The following is a 14,611-nucleotide window of genomic DNA, read 5'->3' as shown; positions in this document are numbered from 1 at the left end:
GTGATTACCATGCTTAATTTTTTTAAATGTATTCATGACCAATGACAGGCTCTTAAGTCGGAGACAGATATGGGATTGGGATTACAATCCTAGATTGGGCTTGCTTAAAATACTAATAGATTGCCATGTTTGTCATTCCAGTTGGACTGCAGAGAACTAAAGCCTCACCCACCGAATGAACACCGAAGGGATGCGAGGAAGAAGCACAAACCTTCGTAACATTCTCCGAACGCGATCCGCAAAAGGGTCCGACATTATGTAAAAAATCTTGGCAATAAGGATATTCAGAAACCTAGAATGTTATAAAGCCACGAACTTAACAGAAGTTCGCAGAATTTAATTTTGAAAGATTTCGATCGATAATGAGATATTTTCATTTGGTGACCATACGTTTTCTGTGCACTTGCTTTTTGACCGACATGTTCCGTGATTTCTGTTATTCAAATAATATTTACACATGTATCTCACAGAAACCATACCATTTTTTGTTAAGTAGGTAAGACTTTCTTTGTAAAGCCCATAAGAGTAGCACTCTTAATGACTGTGTTAGAAAGAGAGAATATCGTAGTAATTTGTACAGTAAAATATTTATAATGACAAGAAAATTCTACCGGACGATTGTCGAGATATGCTAAGATAAAAGTAGCGGATTTATTGACCGTCAAAAGGAGATAAATCCTTCTTCTTATTTTTTTTTTACATGGCAACACTTTAAAGTAATTGTCAAAGTTATCTAAGTAAAAATTCTTTTTCGTTTGTTTTTTTTTTTCTATTGTTTCTATTGTTTACTTAACTAAAATTGTTGAACGTACGTTTTGTCTCAAAATCTTTGAATTGCTTTTCACCCCGTTAAGTAAATATTACTTTGCCATTTTGTTATGATGTTATTTAAGAAAATGTCTGTGATTTTGAATGATCTGTTAATGGCAAATAAAATGTGGTTTTATATTGTGAAATAATAATGATGATGACACCAAATATTGTGAAGTTATAAGCAATGTTCATTATACAATGAGTACTGCAATAATTATTATAATCGATTAGGTAAATAATTTCTTCCATTGTTTTCCAAACATTAAATCTTAGCTAGAACATGCTAGTTAATATTCTATTACTGTTTGTTGTGTGCATAACTGTAAAGATAGGACTCAAAGTTGAAACGTTGTACTGTTTTGACCATATGCCGCGTGACCAGGCTTGGCAAGAAAGGCTAGAACCCGATTTTTAATGGCAACACCATAGAATATACAGAACAACTACACGCACAACTACTACTAATACACGTACGTACAGGTGCGGTGAGTAGTATTGTTTGAAATAATCGATAAAATATATTTATATTCTTCATACTTTCAGGTTCTAGCTTTTTCTGTCAAGCCGCATTTGAATACCCTGATGCCGCTGCTTAGTGTTGCCACATTGTAAACCAAAAACTGCCAATCTATTTAATAACTAACGAAAATTAAGGGGATTGGCAGTAGGACAACTAAAAGAAAATATTTATGTAAATAACTATGGAGCTATTGGAATAAACCTAATTTTTGTATTAAAAGTAAAACAAAGCTCCAAATTCCTTATTAGAATTTGCATTTAAGTCCCAAATTGTATAAAAACCAATAGAATATTATATGATCACGTAGATAGGATTTTTTAATGACGCCATTTTTGTAAGAAATGTTATTGTTGTGTTGATATTTTTAAACATGATTAGGTATTTACGAGAAAACATCATAGCATAGCTCATTCCTCTATTCCTCTCATTCCTTTACCGATATAAAAATATTTTATAGCATAAGACTGAGACCAATCTCATTAATTGAAGAGGATAGATAGAAAATCATGTTTGTACTTTTATTCTAGTAGATTACCAGTTTAACTATACGGAAAATAAACTATATTTCAGCTTTTCTTTAGCTGGTTTCTCATTCCAATTTGTATCTATATCTAGTTTAGTGTTAAGACTTGTTTACACATGTCTAGTTTTTATAAAGTGCATGTCTTTTGTCATTATGTGAATAACGTTTAGAAATGTGGGTTCATTCCCGATGAATTCCACTTTTTAATCCAACTCCCTCAGAGGTCCATGGCTTGGGGCACTTGGCTATGCATTATATGTTTGACTAGACACGTTTAAACAAGCCCTTAGATTTTTACTTATTAATAACTAACTGTTATTTCTATATTCAATCTCTATTTTATCCGTGACATAAAATTAATGTTTCACTCTCTACTTGTCTCAAAGTTGTCGCACAATTTCATGCACAAAAATGTTCTTCAAATCGAAATCGTTTATGTTGATTGGTCTTTGAAACTTACCAAGAGTGTTAAAAATCGTTAATTATGAATACAAACATTGTGTGCTAAAGGTGCGTACAAAGGAGATATTGAGATTACAATCTTTCTACTAGTTAAGTGGATAGCCACAAATCCTATCAGTACCCATCCCACATTTCGATAATATACCTCATAGCAGACAAAAAGGTAGCAAAATGATATCACGGAAAAGCCTTTGATATACATAATCATTGTTACAAGTAAACAGTAAAATTAAGTAAGAAGATTTTAGGCAAACAAAATAATCTATTTTTATGTACAAACAGCCATGACATTGTTCTTCTACCTTATATTCATTTTGTTAATTACCTACTTGTCTTGTGAACAAATTATTATAATACTTGGCTGTACGCCAATCGCTAATTAAGATAAAATTATTTCGTACTAGTCATTCGCTTTTTCAAGATTTTGTTCCTGGATTGTTATACGCGAGGTTGGAATGCTAACAGTAAGTCACGTGGTTGAAAATAACCTCAAAATTTCGAAAGGGGATAACCAATCTTTACGTTTTAACAAATGAATACACAAGTATTGATACAAGGGAGGTTATTTAAAATAAATGAGTGTACTAGTGAAGCTTAGAAAATGTATAAGTAGACTTACTGTCTTTGCCACTAGCTTCGTGTAAAAAGAGCTTAATGTGGCTAATGGACGATGTGCCTACTTACTTTGCTGCAGTGGTAAAAGTGTAACTGGTAGATTCTCAAGAGTTTATCTATCTTCATATGTCATCAGAAGGCATCTTATTATAAGATACCTACTTGGTCGTCCATAAGCCACGTTATCTATTTATTTAGATTTATTTTAAAATTCGTAGACTAATGCACGGCCTGCACAGATCTCTAAGATACAATGCACTAAGCACATCTCATTACTTACCTAAATATATTTTGTATACCAGTGTATTGTGATATAAACAATAATTAATTATTCTTGTTACAAATATAATAATTATCGTATTACTAAGTTGTTGCTTCTGTCCTCGTCATTTTAAGGTTGGTGGCCAAGCTACCGAAACTCGTGTACAATTTGTAGTGCAGAAAGAGTATGATGTTCTCGATGGCCGAGATTGCCGTCATAATATACAGGCAATGTAAAATAATAAGATGTACCTACTAGCAAAATGAGTTTTAAGTTCAAAAATCTGCTTGATAATTCATAATTATTAACATAATATGGTTATTCAACTACAGTAAATTGGCCCTGTCCGACGTCCTGTGTTAAGTCAATGTGTGATAAAATTATAAAAATATGCTTTACCTGCTTCAAATTATTACCTCCAGTCCATTTCAACGTATCAAACAAATATTATCTTTATGAAGCACAAAGATAAAAATGTTAACGCTTTCATATTTTAAAGAATTAAAAAAATAATGAGAAGACTTAGCGAGCCTTTTATTTATTAAGCCTTTCTCGTCTTTCCTGCCGTTGTACTACATACACGTGTCAACCGCTTAGAACTTTACCAAATCAGAGTCAATTTTATAAAGTTACGATTGTGTAACTTTCTCGTAGCCACAATGACGGCCATGACCAACGACATACTGACATTTGCTATCCGAAGCGAGAAAAGGTGTTGATTGAAATATTAAAATCATTAATTAGGTACCTGTACCAAAATACACTTAATGTGAGAAGCAGTATTATGCACATTGTACAAGAAAGATAACTATTAGGCATTCCCATTCAAGCAGCACGTTTTCATAAAAGTAATACAGTTCATTAAGGAACATAATTAAAAAAATCAAGATAGTTACAAATATATGTATTTTGAAACAAGATTAAATTAAAAAGCAACATGATAGTTATTAGGCACACACAAAAAATCAAAATGGCTGCACAATAGAAAGGGTTCATTAGGGAAAACAATATTTTCAACGGGTAATTTTATGGAACAACTTTTCCCACTCTTAAGGGTAATCAATAACAATGGAAATGGCTACCCTATTTTTTCATTCAGCTGTAAATATTTTTATGAGTACCTAAAAAAATGTGCGGTTTTTTTTTTTGTTGTATTGCATTATATTCTAAAACCTTAGCTAAATTAAATAGTATTTGGAAATTACTATAATAAATTTTACATTGGTATTTATTAGTAAAGCGTAAGCTGGCAACATTAATTAAAAAAAAACTCCAGATCCGCCATTACTTTTCTGTCATTATCTTGTCAACGAGCCGTGGTCATAGATTGCCACAGTGCCAGTTTATAATTCCGGTAAAATATAATTCACACAAGCACAATGGCAGCCAAATTGCAGGATTACAAAGACAGCTTGGAGCGCAGTCTCAATGACAAAGGCAAGCCATGGACGAAATATTTCGAAACGGCTGAACAAAAAACCGGCGTGAACAGGGTCTACATATTCGTTGGTACGTTAGTTTTTTATTTCACGTTTATTTATATCTTTAGCAGTGGTTTTGACGTTTTATTTTGTGTTATGCAGGTATGGTGGCGTTCACTGGTTTATATTTAGTGTTTGGATTTGGAGCTGAATTGATCTGCAACTCGATTGGTTTTGTGTACCCGGCGTATATGTCGATGAAGGCCCTGGAATCGCCGCAGAAAGACGACGATACTAAATGGCTGACGTACTGGGTGGTGTATGCGTGCTTCTCCGTCGTCGAGTACTTCTCGGACTTCATTGTAGGCTGGTTCCCGCTCTATTGGCTAATAAAGGTGAGTAGCTATCTCCATATGCTACGGAGCACGCTTGACCACGAGTACTATAGTTACGAAATCGTATATAACAGTCATTGTCATGAATATTCCACTCATTAGTGCAAATTGTTATAAGAATATGCCACACAGATGTTACATACTGTAAAAAAGTGTATCATACTTTCATAATGATTGCTTAAATGCCTTTCACATTTTATGTGATAGTGTGACAGCTAGGCATTTGAGATAAATTATCTTTTTTCTGTTATCTGTGTGTTTTTGCAAGTTGTTATTAATGCCAGGACGGTCAAAAGACAGCGTTGTGACTAATTTCATATAAATAGCTAATTGTTTTAACTTATCTTTTACACATAGTAACACTTTATATGCATCTAAGTTTCACTTCCAGACACACTATCTTAGTACGATAGTTGGAAGTATCATATATCATTAGATTACAGACAGATAAGGTTTCTTGAGGTTCAAAGTCATATACATAAATTATTGAGTTTTATATCTGCATCAAAAATGTGTGGAAATGCTTTATCTATTGCCAGTAGGTTGGTTTTTAATTATGTACCTAATTATGGCAATGGAAACTCATTTGAGTTAATGAAGTTGATAGTTTAACCAGTAATTAGGTTAAAGGTTGTTTTAATGTGGTCTTTTAGTAATCTTTGTTTTAAAATAGTTCAAGTACATGGGTGTATTCATAAATCAAATGACAAACTTAGAAGACTCGTAATATGAAATGAAATTCAACCATTTATTTTAGTAAATTACAGTCGCCGGCCAAAGCCATCTAGACTCGATTAAACTTGTCTAAATGCACTATCATTCTTATAAATGTTATCAAATTATCTATCTTATTTGCAAGTCATATTTTTCTATGAATAATTCATTTTTAAATAATATATTAGAAGGTTGCATTGACTAATATGATGCAATCATCAAATACTATAGTTCGGCCATTCAGAGAATGCGTTCCTGACACGTCGCGATTGAACTGACGACGTAATAACATTCATTGATTATTGATATAATAATGTTGTTTTAATGCTCCTCAATTGTTAAAACGGTAAACAACCAGCAAAAATATTTTTATCGTAACTGCAACGCCATTGCAAAGTTACGTCGTCAGTTCAATCGCGACGTGTCAGGAACGCATTCTCTGAATGGCCGAACTATAGCTCAGTAACATACTTTGATAGAACATAATGTTATTTTTCACCGTTAGTTCCATGAAGGAAATTATGTTCAAAATTGTAATCAGTTGAAAGTAGTCTGAATAGGTATTATGTTCCCTAGTAGTGATTATTGTGGGTATTTCTTCCATTTCGCTTACATTTTTTGTATAATTTGTTACGTAGTTTAGTCCGGTTCCCTGTATTGGTAGCAACTTATTTTAATTATTAATTATTACTTGGCTTCTACCAGCAGTTTCACTTACATCTCATAGGAACTATACTGCGCACCCAGATAAAAAGTGAATAGCCTTCCTTGATAAATATTTTACATTGAAAGACTGTTTCAAATCAGTCCGGTAGTTTCTGAGATATTCAAACAAACATTAGCTTTATAATATGATCATAGATGAGAATAATTCTACTGTACATAGGTACATAGGATACTTTTTGCTATGTTAAGGATAATTAGAGTTAAATAACTAGTAACACAAAACCATAATTGTTTTACGCAACTATGCATAATATTTATAATATATGTTATTGCAGTAAGGTTGACAGTATTTAATATGAATCATCAAAACACCAATCACAGATCAAAGATCAAAATAATATGGCTGGCAATTGGTAGGTACATCATAAAATCGTTAGCGTCAGGTATTATTATTACCTTGTTATTTCAATTAGATTTAATTTACTATCAATCGTAAATTAATGATGTCTTATAAATTATTTGAGTCTAGTTTAAACCACTTGAATGCCAAAAGTGTATTAGTATTTTACTGCCGACTTTTGTATATATTTATTTGTTTATGAGTATGGAAGATTTACAGCTAGGTAAAATATAATAGATGACTGTGTGAATAACTGACAGCCAATTACAAGTCTTCACTTCTAAAACTAGTTGGTACATAAAAAGGTCAGTGGAACAAACTCAACACACTGCTTATAACGCCTGAGCAAAAACAAAAAAAAATACTCCAAAATATGAACTCTTTATAAATATGTCATAATTATGTTAGTGCCAAAGGTCAAAATTTTACGAATTCTAATCTGTTCAGAAATAGGTTGCATATCTGTTATTTCTTGTTATCAACAAGTAATAAATTATCCAAAAATATCTAGATTAAATAATCATGACTAATGCAAAAAAGTGATAAATTAATAAAAATGGCTACAGATAAAATATAAAAACTGATAGAACAGACATTTGATAAAAGTTATGACCTCATTTCGTTATGATTGTCATGGCCAAAGATTATTGAACTTTTTACATGTAACTAATTCGAGATAATGATTGTTGCGAGTTGTTATGAGGAAAATACAGACATTTTAAATGTCTATATTGGACTTCAGTTGAGGATATGGATTTGAAAATACATTTCCGGTCAGATAAAAAAATGTTAGACGAGTAAATGATATGACTGACCTTCATGGTGACCCTGCAATGACATATTAGAGAAGTTTGTTTGTATTTTCAGCACAAAAGTAATCCTATATGTCTGAAATGTATATTGTCTGGCTCGCTGACCTCTCTTGCCACACCTACATTCATATTTGGAAATAAAACTGCTCAGTTGATATAAACACCGAAAAATGTTTGTAGGTGTTTAATTATAACTAGCTATTGTCTTTCATGACCTTAAGTTTTTTCATATTATTATTTCCATTTTTACTCTCTGATGGCGCTATTCATTCTTCCTTCTTTGAAAAGGTTCATAATACACCTTTATCCATGTTCCATATACTATCAAAATCCCTTCCAAGTAACATATTTTTGAATGCAAATCTCCAAAGCCTTTCACCTCTTTTGTGACACAATTTTTTCTACTTCTCCAAATGCAGGTATACCAGCCTTCTTGAGTCTATTGTTCCATTTACCTGCATCTAACGAAAAGTAGAATCTCAGTCTTCAATTTGCTTACGTCACGTAACACTGACCAGCATAGCGCGTGCAGCATAATTAAGAAATGTGTAACAAAGAACAGACTACGTTCATTGTTCTCAACTATTCTAGATCACGGTCGTAAATGTCTATGTACTTAGTGCTCTTATCGTTATCAGCGTCTTGTATTAACATCTCTTTATTAGTTTGACGATACTGCATGTTGTACATAGGTTTCATTTTCTGTCACATCATGATGAGTAGAGAAGATAGAACGTTGGGAATTGGAAATATCAATATAGTCTAGACTGTGACTGTTACTGGCCGTCTTTATGTCTGGCTTCTATCTCTAAAGATGAAGCTAGAATATCAAGGTCACATAAATCGTAGTCAAATGGATAATCTTTATTATGCTTATCTTATATCTAGTAGCTTCTATTTCATCGGGTCTCGTATTTTATCTTTAAAAGGCGTCAACTATGAGTATAGACAAAGTTGCTGGTTAGACAGACAACGCAAGAAAAGTAAAAAATGTCTTGCCAACTTTCTCGGTTGAAACCGAAACATTATTTGTAATATTATCTGAGACCTTCAATTTTTTTGGTGCTCAATTGGTCCACTGATTTCGACACTTCGACACCTAACACCAACCATTACTTTTCGATCTAATGTTGATAGACAAAAGAGTTTACTATTACTAGACTACTACCTATATTCTGACCTCGAATTAAAACAGGGAAACCTGTGACGTCATTCATGGGGAGTACTTTCATCTTAGGAATATCTGGATCGATTCAAGGACGTCCCAAAGGCTGAAAACGGTCATGTTTTGACTCAGCTAGAAAATAAACTCAACTTTGCGTTGTTCTTACATAACACATTTTTTGTTATCAAAATTCCATTGAAAAAGAGTAGCCACAGAAATCACTAAGTCGTTATTGAACAGGTTCCATTCCATAAAATAAAAAGTATTTGATTGAGATAAAGATATTCGAACATAGAATGTAACTACCTATTGTCGATGCAAAAGATAAGCTTTTTTCTTGAAACTGTATTTTAGATGTGAAATTTACTTATCCACAGTGCATCTTCGTCATATGGTGCTACCTGCCGACCGACTTCAACGGCTCGCTGATCATCTACAACCGCATCATCCGCCCCTACTACCAGAAACACCACAACCGCATCGATGACATTGCTAACTCTGGTAAGTAGCCATGTTGTGACGTCACTACAATGCCGTCCCCTGATTCGTCCATTTTAGAATGGGGAAAATGGCCACCCATTCGAATTAGTAAGAGAACGTTGATGGTCTTTTGTTTTATAAATCGAAAAATCCCTTGTAGGCCTTTACAATTCAAATTATACTCTGTCAGAAATCTGCAGTCTCTCTGTAAAAGTAAGTCACAGTGATTCTGCAAATGGGATGTCTTAATATAGCATTTAATTTTGAAGAGAATGTACAAACATTTAATTGGGCTGAAATTTATTGTTAAGAAAACAAAGGTTTTTGGTGGGATTTGGCTCGGGATTAATGGTATGGTATGCAGTATTTTTGGACTGGGTATTGAAATTAACTTGCCAAAAGCAACAAATTGAGTATAGGTGGTGGGACAGTTAGGTTAAAAACAGCCACTGTTTGGAAAAATGTCAGTGAAGTTTTTGCAATTCATATGGAATTCCCATATTTTAGATTTGGAGGAAATTCTGAAGGATGCCAACAAACATATTGATAAAACCGTTAAGGCATTTAGCAAAGCATTGAAGGACTTGTAATACAGGTACATAAAGTACATTTTCGTTAAGCAAGCTTTGCATGGCAAAGGGATATATATACACGCAGATATATATAAATAAAAGCTATGTGAATGTTCCTCGTTTGTGATGTAACATGGGTATTTTCAGTTCAAAGGGGTGTGATTTTACTTCAATGTTAATTTTATTCATATATATTTTCTTAGGTGTTAGCTTTACCTACAACATATTGTAGTATTTATGGTGTTGATCAAAATCTTCCCCATCATAAATTTACTAAAGTGGTTAATCGCAATCGTAAATCTTATTCTACCTTCAGTTAGGTTCAAGATGGCTGTCTGTCCTATGCTAAAATTTAAATATCCACTACAAAATTCAACCTTCTTTTACTGTCCTTACAACGTAGTACAGGTGTAGTTGCAACTTAGTATATTTTTTAGAGCTTTAATTTTTTTTTGTACAAATACAGCCAATGTACAACAACTGGTACAAGGGGCGAATAACAAGATAGAAAATTCATTAAGAAGGTTAAACCAGGGTTAAACTTATGTCAAGATTTAATATATGCTTTGCAGTGCGAAGTATGTCTTTTTTATTTTTCTTTTTTTAAGTAGACTTAATTATTATCTTGCCTAGTTTTAAATTGAATTTTTTATTTCATAATTAGTGTAGCGTACTTATGTAATTAATAATTACTTTTATTGCAAACAAACTAGAAATAAAATGATTTGCTCAATAGTAAACGAATATTTACTCATTATTATGAAAAAAAAAAATTTTTTACTCTGACAACCCCTGGTTATATTTAACAAGAATAATTAGTAGCTCAGCCCACTGCTTTTGAGTCCATTGTAGTTTCTCATATAATATATTATTTTTAAAGGTGTGCAAAGAACTGCATACCTATTTTGTTTTTTTCCCATTGCACACAACACCCTATATTTATGTAGAACATAGTATTACAAACACTATACACAAATAGTACCCATTCATTGTTTTATTTTTACCCAACTGTCAAGAAGGGTTATGTTTTTCCTGTCCTAACTCAAAATCACTCATTTATAGGTAAACAAGATTAGAGCTGAAATAGCAATCAAAATTCCCTGGTAAGTGAATGTCGAGAAAGCTTGTTGTGACAAAGTTCATTAATATCTGGCAGGAAATATTTTATAAGAAAAAAAAAAAATCGCTCACAGCTTTGCCAATTAAAAATTTTATGCTTGGTGTGGGATGCAGGTTAAGTAAAAGTTTCTTTTGTTGCATTGTATTGTCCAAATATGTGGAGTCTAATAATTTTATAAAACTCCATATGCAGAAATATAGTTCCTCATGGTTTAAATTGTATCTTGTAAGTTTTTATTATTGACACATAGGGCAATGCTTTGTATAGATTAATTTGAAAACTTCCATAGGTTCTTATAACAGTTTTGGTCAAATGTAGTTTCTCCAGTTTTCTTTTGAGCCATTTTGCTTGGGAAGTTTACATAATATTGTATATTTTTTGCCAGATAAATATCGCGAACTATTTGGATAACCAAGTGTGCGTAACTAAATTATCTAAATGGAACGGGTTTTAGACTAAAACTGCTCTTAATACTGATATGCGCTTGCCTGTCACTAAACAAACAAACACCCACAATACTAGCATGCACTTATATTCCTATACTTATACCACTTATTTATTTTAGAATAATTGACATGAAGTCTCTAAATAGTTACCTAACTTCGAAAGTAATTACTGACGTAATGTAATTTTGTTACAATAGTAGATGAAAGTATGTTACTAATTAGCATAAAGTGTAAATATTATTATAAATAATAATGATGAATACATTTTAAGTTTTTATTTTTCTGTTTTACAGCTAGCCGCCTGGTAGCAGATGCAGTTAGGAAGGACAACTAAACCTACATTATTCGAAATAAAATTTTGTGAGGAGCGAAAGTACAAATTTATTTCTGCACCCGCTTCTATCACAAATAACGCAGCACACTATCACGGGCCGAATTTATTAAATATTTTATATTGCAACACTGTTACAAGTTTCAACGGGACGGAGAAAATTATTGACAATCCCCTGTTGTCTAATTAAATGTCAATTAATCATTTGTGAGCAACATTCCTTGCAATTTATGGTACTTTGTTCGGGAATGTGAATGCTTTTAATTAGATTTTTCGCAACAAATTGGTTTTTATACCGAGTGTTGATTAGAAATGAATTGTTGAGTTATAAAAGTGTTTTTTGTTGACACTGCAATATCTGTGTTACCACGACTACGGTCTATCTGAGACCACCGAGGCAGTTTCGACCTCAACTGACCAATCTTAGCCTTTTCAGACTAAAAATGAAAATAATCTTGTAAAATCTACTGACCCGATAAAGGGCATTTTGGGTTTAAATTTTATTTTGTAATGACCTTGTATTATTAGCTAAGTTGTTTATAATCGTGACACATTTTTATATTTTCTTAGTTTTTAAATTATTAGTTGAATCTATCTTCTCTTGGCTTGTATGATCTTGTAGGGATTGGAATCCTTAGAAGCGTAAGTAAAGCCCGTAGTGTTCTTAGTTTCCCTATATTAAGATCTCTTCTGTGGAACAATGAATTTCTTAAAGTCTATTGTTGCAGTTAATGATTTGCTCAAGGATTGTTAGTAACATGTTTAAGTTTGTCTTTTTAAGGTTGAATATGTTGTTAGTTTTCAAGTATTGCCAGTTTCAAAATACAGAATCGTGTTGCCATATTATCGTGAAAATTACTGTACCTCTTCCAACACCAAGTAAGAAATAATTATTTAGATGTATTTTTGTACAATTTTAAGAATATATAGCTAGCTTATACTCGTGGCTTTGCCTGCGTGGTATGTACTATATTAAACAGGAAATGGAACCCCAAAGTTTTTCATAGTATAATCATGTTTTTAAGTGTTTCGTGTTTATGCTTGTGATGTAAAAATCCATGTTATGTGCCTTTGACGTTTGGCTGCCATCATTGTATTCACTCAAGGAATTGTTATACTTGTCATTTTTTCACATAATAAAAGGAATTCATTGTAATTGTTTGTTTTTACTTGTAAACCTTAAACCTGTATGCCAACCATAGATTTAGGATCCATAAAAAAGCTAAAGCAGCACATTTTTATCTATACATATAATAAATCTGTAGAAAAGTAATTTTTGTACATTGAAGAAATTGACAAAAAAAATAGCCAGCATGTTAAAGGATAACTAACAGAACCCATTTCCATCATTTTTGTCTGTTTGTCTGTTTATCTGTTTGTTTGTTCGGGATTCACGTAAAATCTACGAATTCAATGCAGACAATGCTTATATACAAAAATTCTACGTAACTTGGGGTATTACTTAGTTTTTGTTTCATCGAAATCGATTGACTCTATCAAAAGATATGATTAATTTTGTGAATTCAAGATGTAAAATATTACGACACGCAATCTGTTTGTCAAAACTGTACATTTGAATGTTGTACTTATATTAGTTGATCGGCCTATTATTAACCTTTACACAGAAAATCACACCTTCATAAGTAACTTCGGAAGAAAAAAAAATATGAAAATTTTGTTTAGCCAAGGTTAAAGTAGCTCCATCTGTGGTAATCTGTGTTAAATAAAATACATCAAATTTGTCAAAGCAGCGAGGTGGTAAATGACAATAAATTACCATACATTCTTTATAGAGGATTATTATTTCAACAGATGGAGTTGTGTATTTTCCGTAATTCACCATATTTTAACACGTAGTGTAATTTTTCGATAGACATTTCAATAGTGTTTGTCAGTTTGCCGTGCCACATCAAAATAAAATTATAATTATTACCTTGATGAAAAGAAAATTAATAGTTCTCAGCCAAATTTAAAACGGTGCCATCTAAATTATTTTTTGAACATTATGTCAAAAATGATGACTTTAGTGGAACAATTAATTATCATTTAAAGTTACAGATGGAGTTCATATCAGGATTTTTTCATAAACATAGTTTAGCTTATCTTCCACTAATGTGGTGGCCTTAAAACAAATTACTTTGAGTGAGTAGTATTAAGTAGACCTTAATTATTTTTTCTGATGCAAAATATGTAAACTTAATCCTAGAAGAAATGAGGATCTATCTCTCGCAAGCGCTGCTAAGCGTGAGGAAGGTAATGTAGGATTCTGTAGCTTTAAAAACAAGCCCAGATACAAAGTGCAGATAAGAAATGGGAGCTCTCTCTATTTAATACCATACACACGTAAAATGCTTTATGCGTCTGAAAATGTACAAATTACGCGCCAAATACCAGAGACATGCTTACTTTCAACTTCTGATCGCAAATACACTGTTCACGATTACGAACAGTCTCAGTAAGACCCGAGCCAAGTCTAAAAACCCTAAAAAACACCTTTTATATAAAACTACGTTTGATGTCATTTAATCACAAAGACAGAATTGTTCTCTGTTGCAAATCCTATCCACCTAAATCCTGTCCTAATCCAGAATGCATTGCAGGTGTGCATTGCACAAAAACCAATCGTATCCTATTCGAGAAGTCAAAAGAGTTGACCTGCTAACGTCAGCTTCTGCGCTAAGCAAGTGTTCTTAATAGTACCATCAGAATTACATTCATCGTTGAATGAGGTGAATAAATTTTCAGAAACCACAATAACAGTAGGAGCCAAAGAGTATTATCGCTTCATAGAGCTCTGATTGGCCCCAGGTGACCAACACAGGTCTGATTTGTTCGTTCATCAGATCTTTGAAAGTGTTTCGGTGGATACTTACTGTCGTCCTGTTTACGTGTGT

At 32.5% G+C, this 14,611-nt stretch overlaps 2 protein-coding genes across 11 annotated transcripts in view; both read left to right on the top strand.

The window, feature by feature from the left end:
* LOC124642381 (multiple C2 and transmembrane domain-containing protein) overlaps positions 1-3,720 on the top strand; it is a 163,649-nt gene extending 159,929 nt beyond the window's left edge. For all 7 annotated transcript variants that reach the window (XM_047180787.1, XM_047180780.1, XM_047180782.1 and 4 more), the window contains one exon: positions 142-3,720. In XM_047180787.1, the coding sequence (XP_047036743.1) occupies positions 142-219 (78 nt within the window). In that variant the 3' untranslated portion in view covers positions 220-3,720. The remainder of the gene's footprint in view (positions 1-141) is intronic.
* Positions 3,721-4,469: 749 nt separating this feature from the next.
* LOC124642238 (receptor expression-enhancing protein 5) lies at positions 4,470-12,873 on the top strand. Of its 4 annotated transcripts, XM_047180576.1 has the most exons (6): positions 4,470-4,704; positions 4,779-5,011; positions 9,146-9,269; positions 9,756-9,843; positions 10,883-10,923; positions 11,680-12,873. In XM_047180576.1, the coding sequence occupies exons 1-4, from the start codon at positions 4,575-4,577 to the stop codon at positions 9,836-9,838; spliced, it is 570 nt and encodes a 189-aa protein (XP_047036532.1). In that variant the 5' UTR covers positions 4,470-4,574; the 3' UTR covers positions 9,839-9,843; positions 10,883-10,923; positions 11,680-12,873. The 4 variants fall into 4 exon arrangements, with proteins under 4 accessions (XP_047036532.1, XP_047036531.1, XP_047036535.1 ...); XM_047180575.1 differs by lacking the exon at positions 10,883-10,923; XM_047180579.1 differs by lacking the exon at positions 9,756-9,843 and having other exon boundaries at positions 4,471-4,704.
* Positions 12,874-14,611: the final 1,738 nt, after the last annotated feature.

This window comes from Helicoverpa zea, chromosome 24 (assembly GCF_022581195.2).
Source record: "Helicoverpa zea isolate HzStark_Cry1AcR chromosome 24, ilHelZeax1.1, whole genome shotgun sequence".
Lineage (NCBI taxonomy): Eukaryota > Metazoa > Arthropoda > Insecta > Lepidoptera > Noctuidae > Helicoverpa > Helicoverpa zea.
This window is presented reverse-complemented; position numbering and strand designations above follow the sequence as displayed.

Bases quoted from the DNA above. Each gene is read 5' to 3' on its own strand.
- LOC124642238 (XM_047180575.1), top strand. From the start codon at position 4,575: ATGGCAGCCAAATTGCAGGATTACAAAGACAGCTTGGAGCGCAGTCTC. The intron at 4,705-4,778 runs GTACGTTAGTTT...TGTGTTATGCAG, and splicing joins CAGGGTCTACATATTCGTTG to GTATGGTGGCGTTCACTGGT. The intron at 9,270-9,755 runs GTAAGTAGCCAT...CCCATATTTTAG, and splicing joins CGATGACATTGCTAACTCTG to ATTTGGAGGAAATTCTGAAG.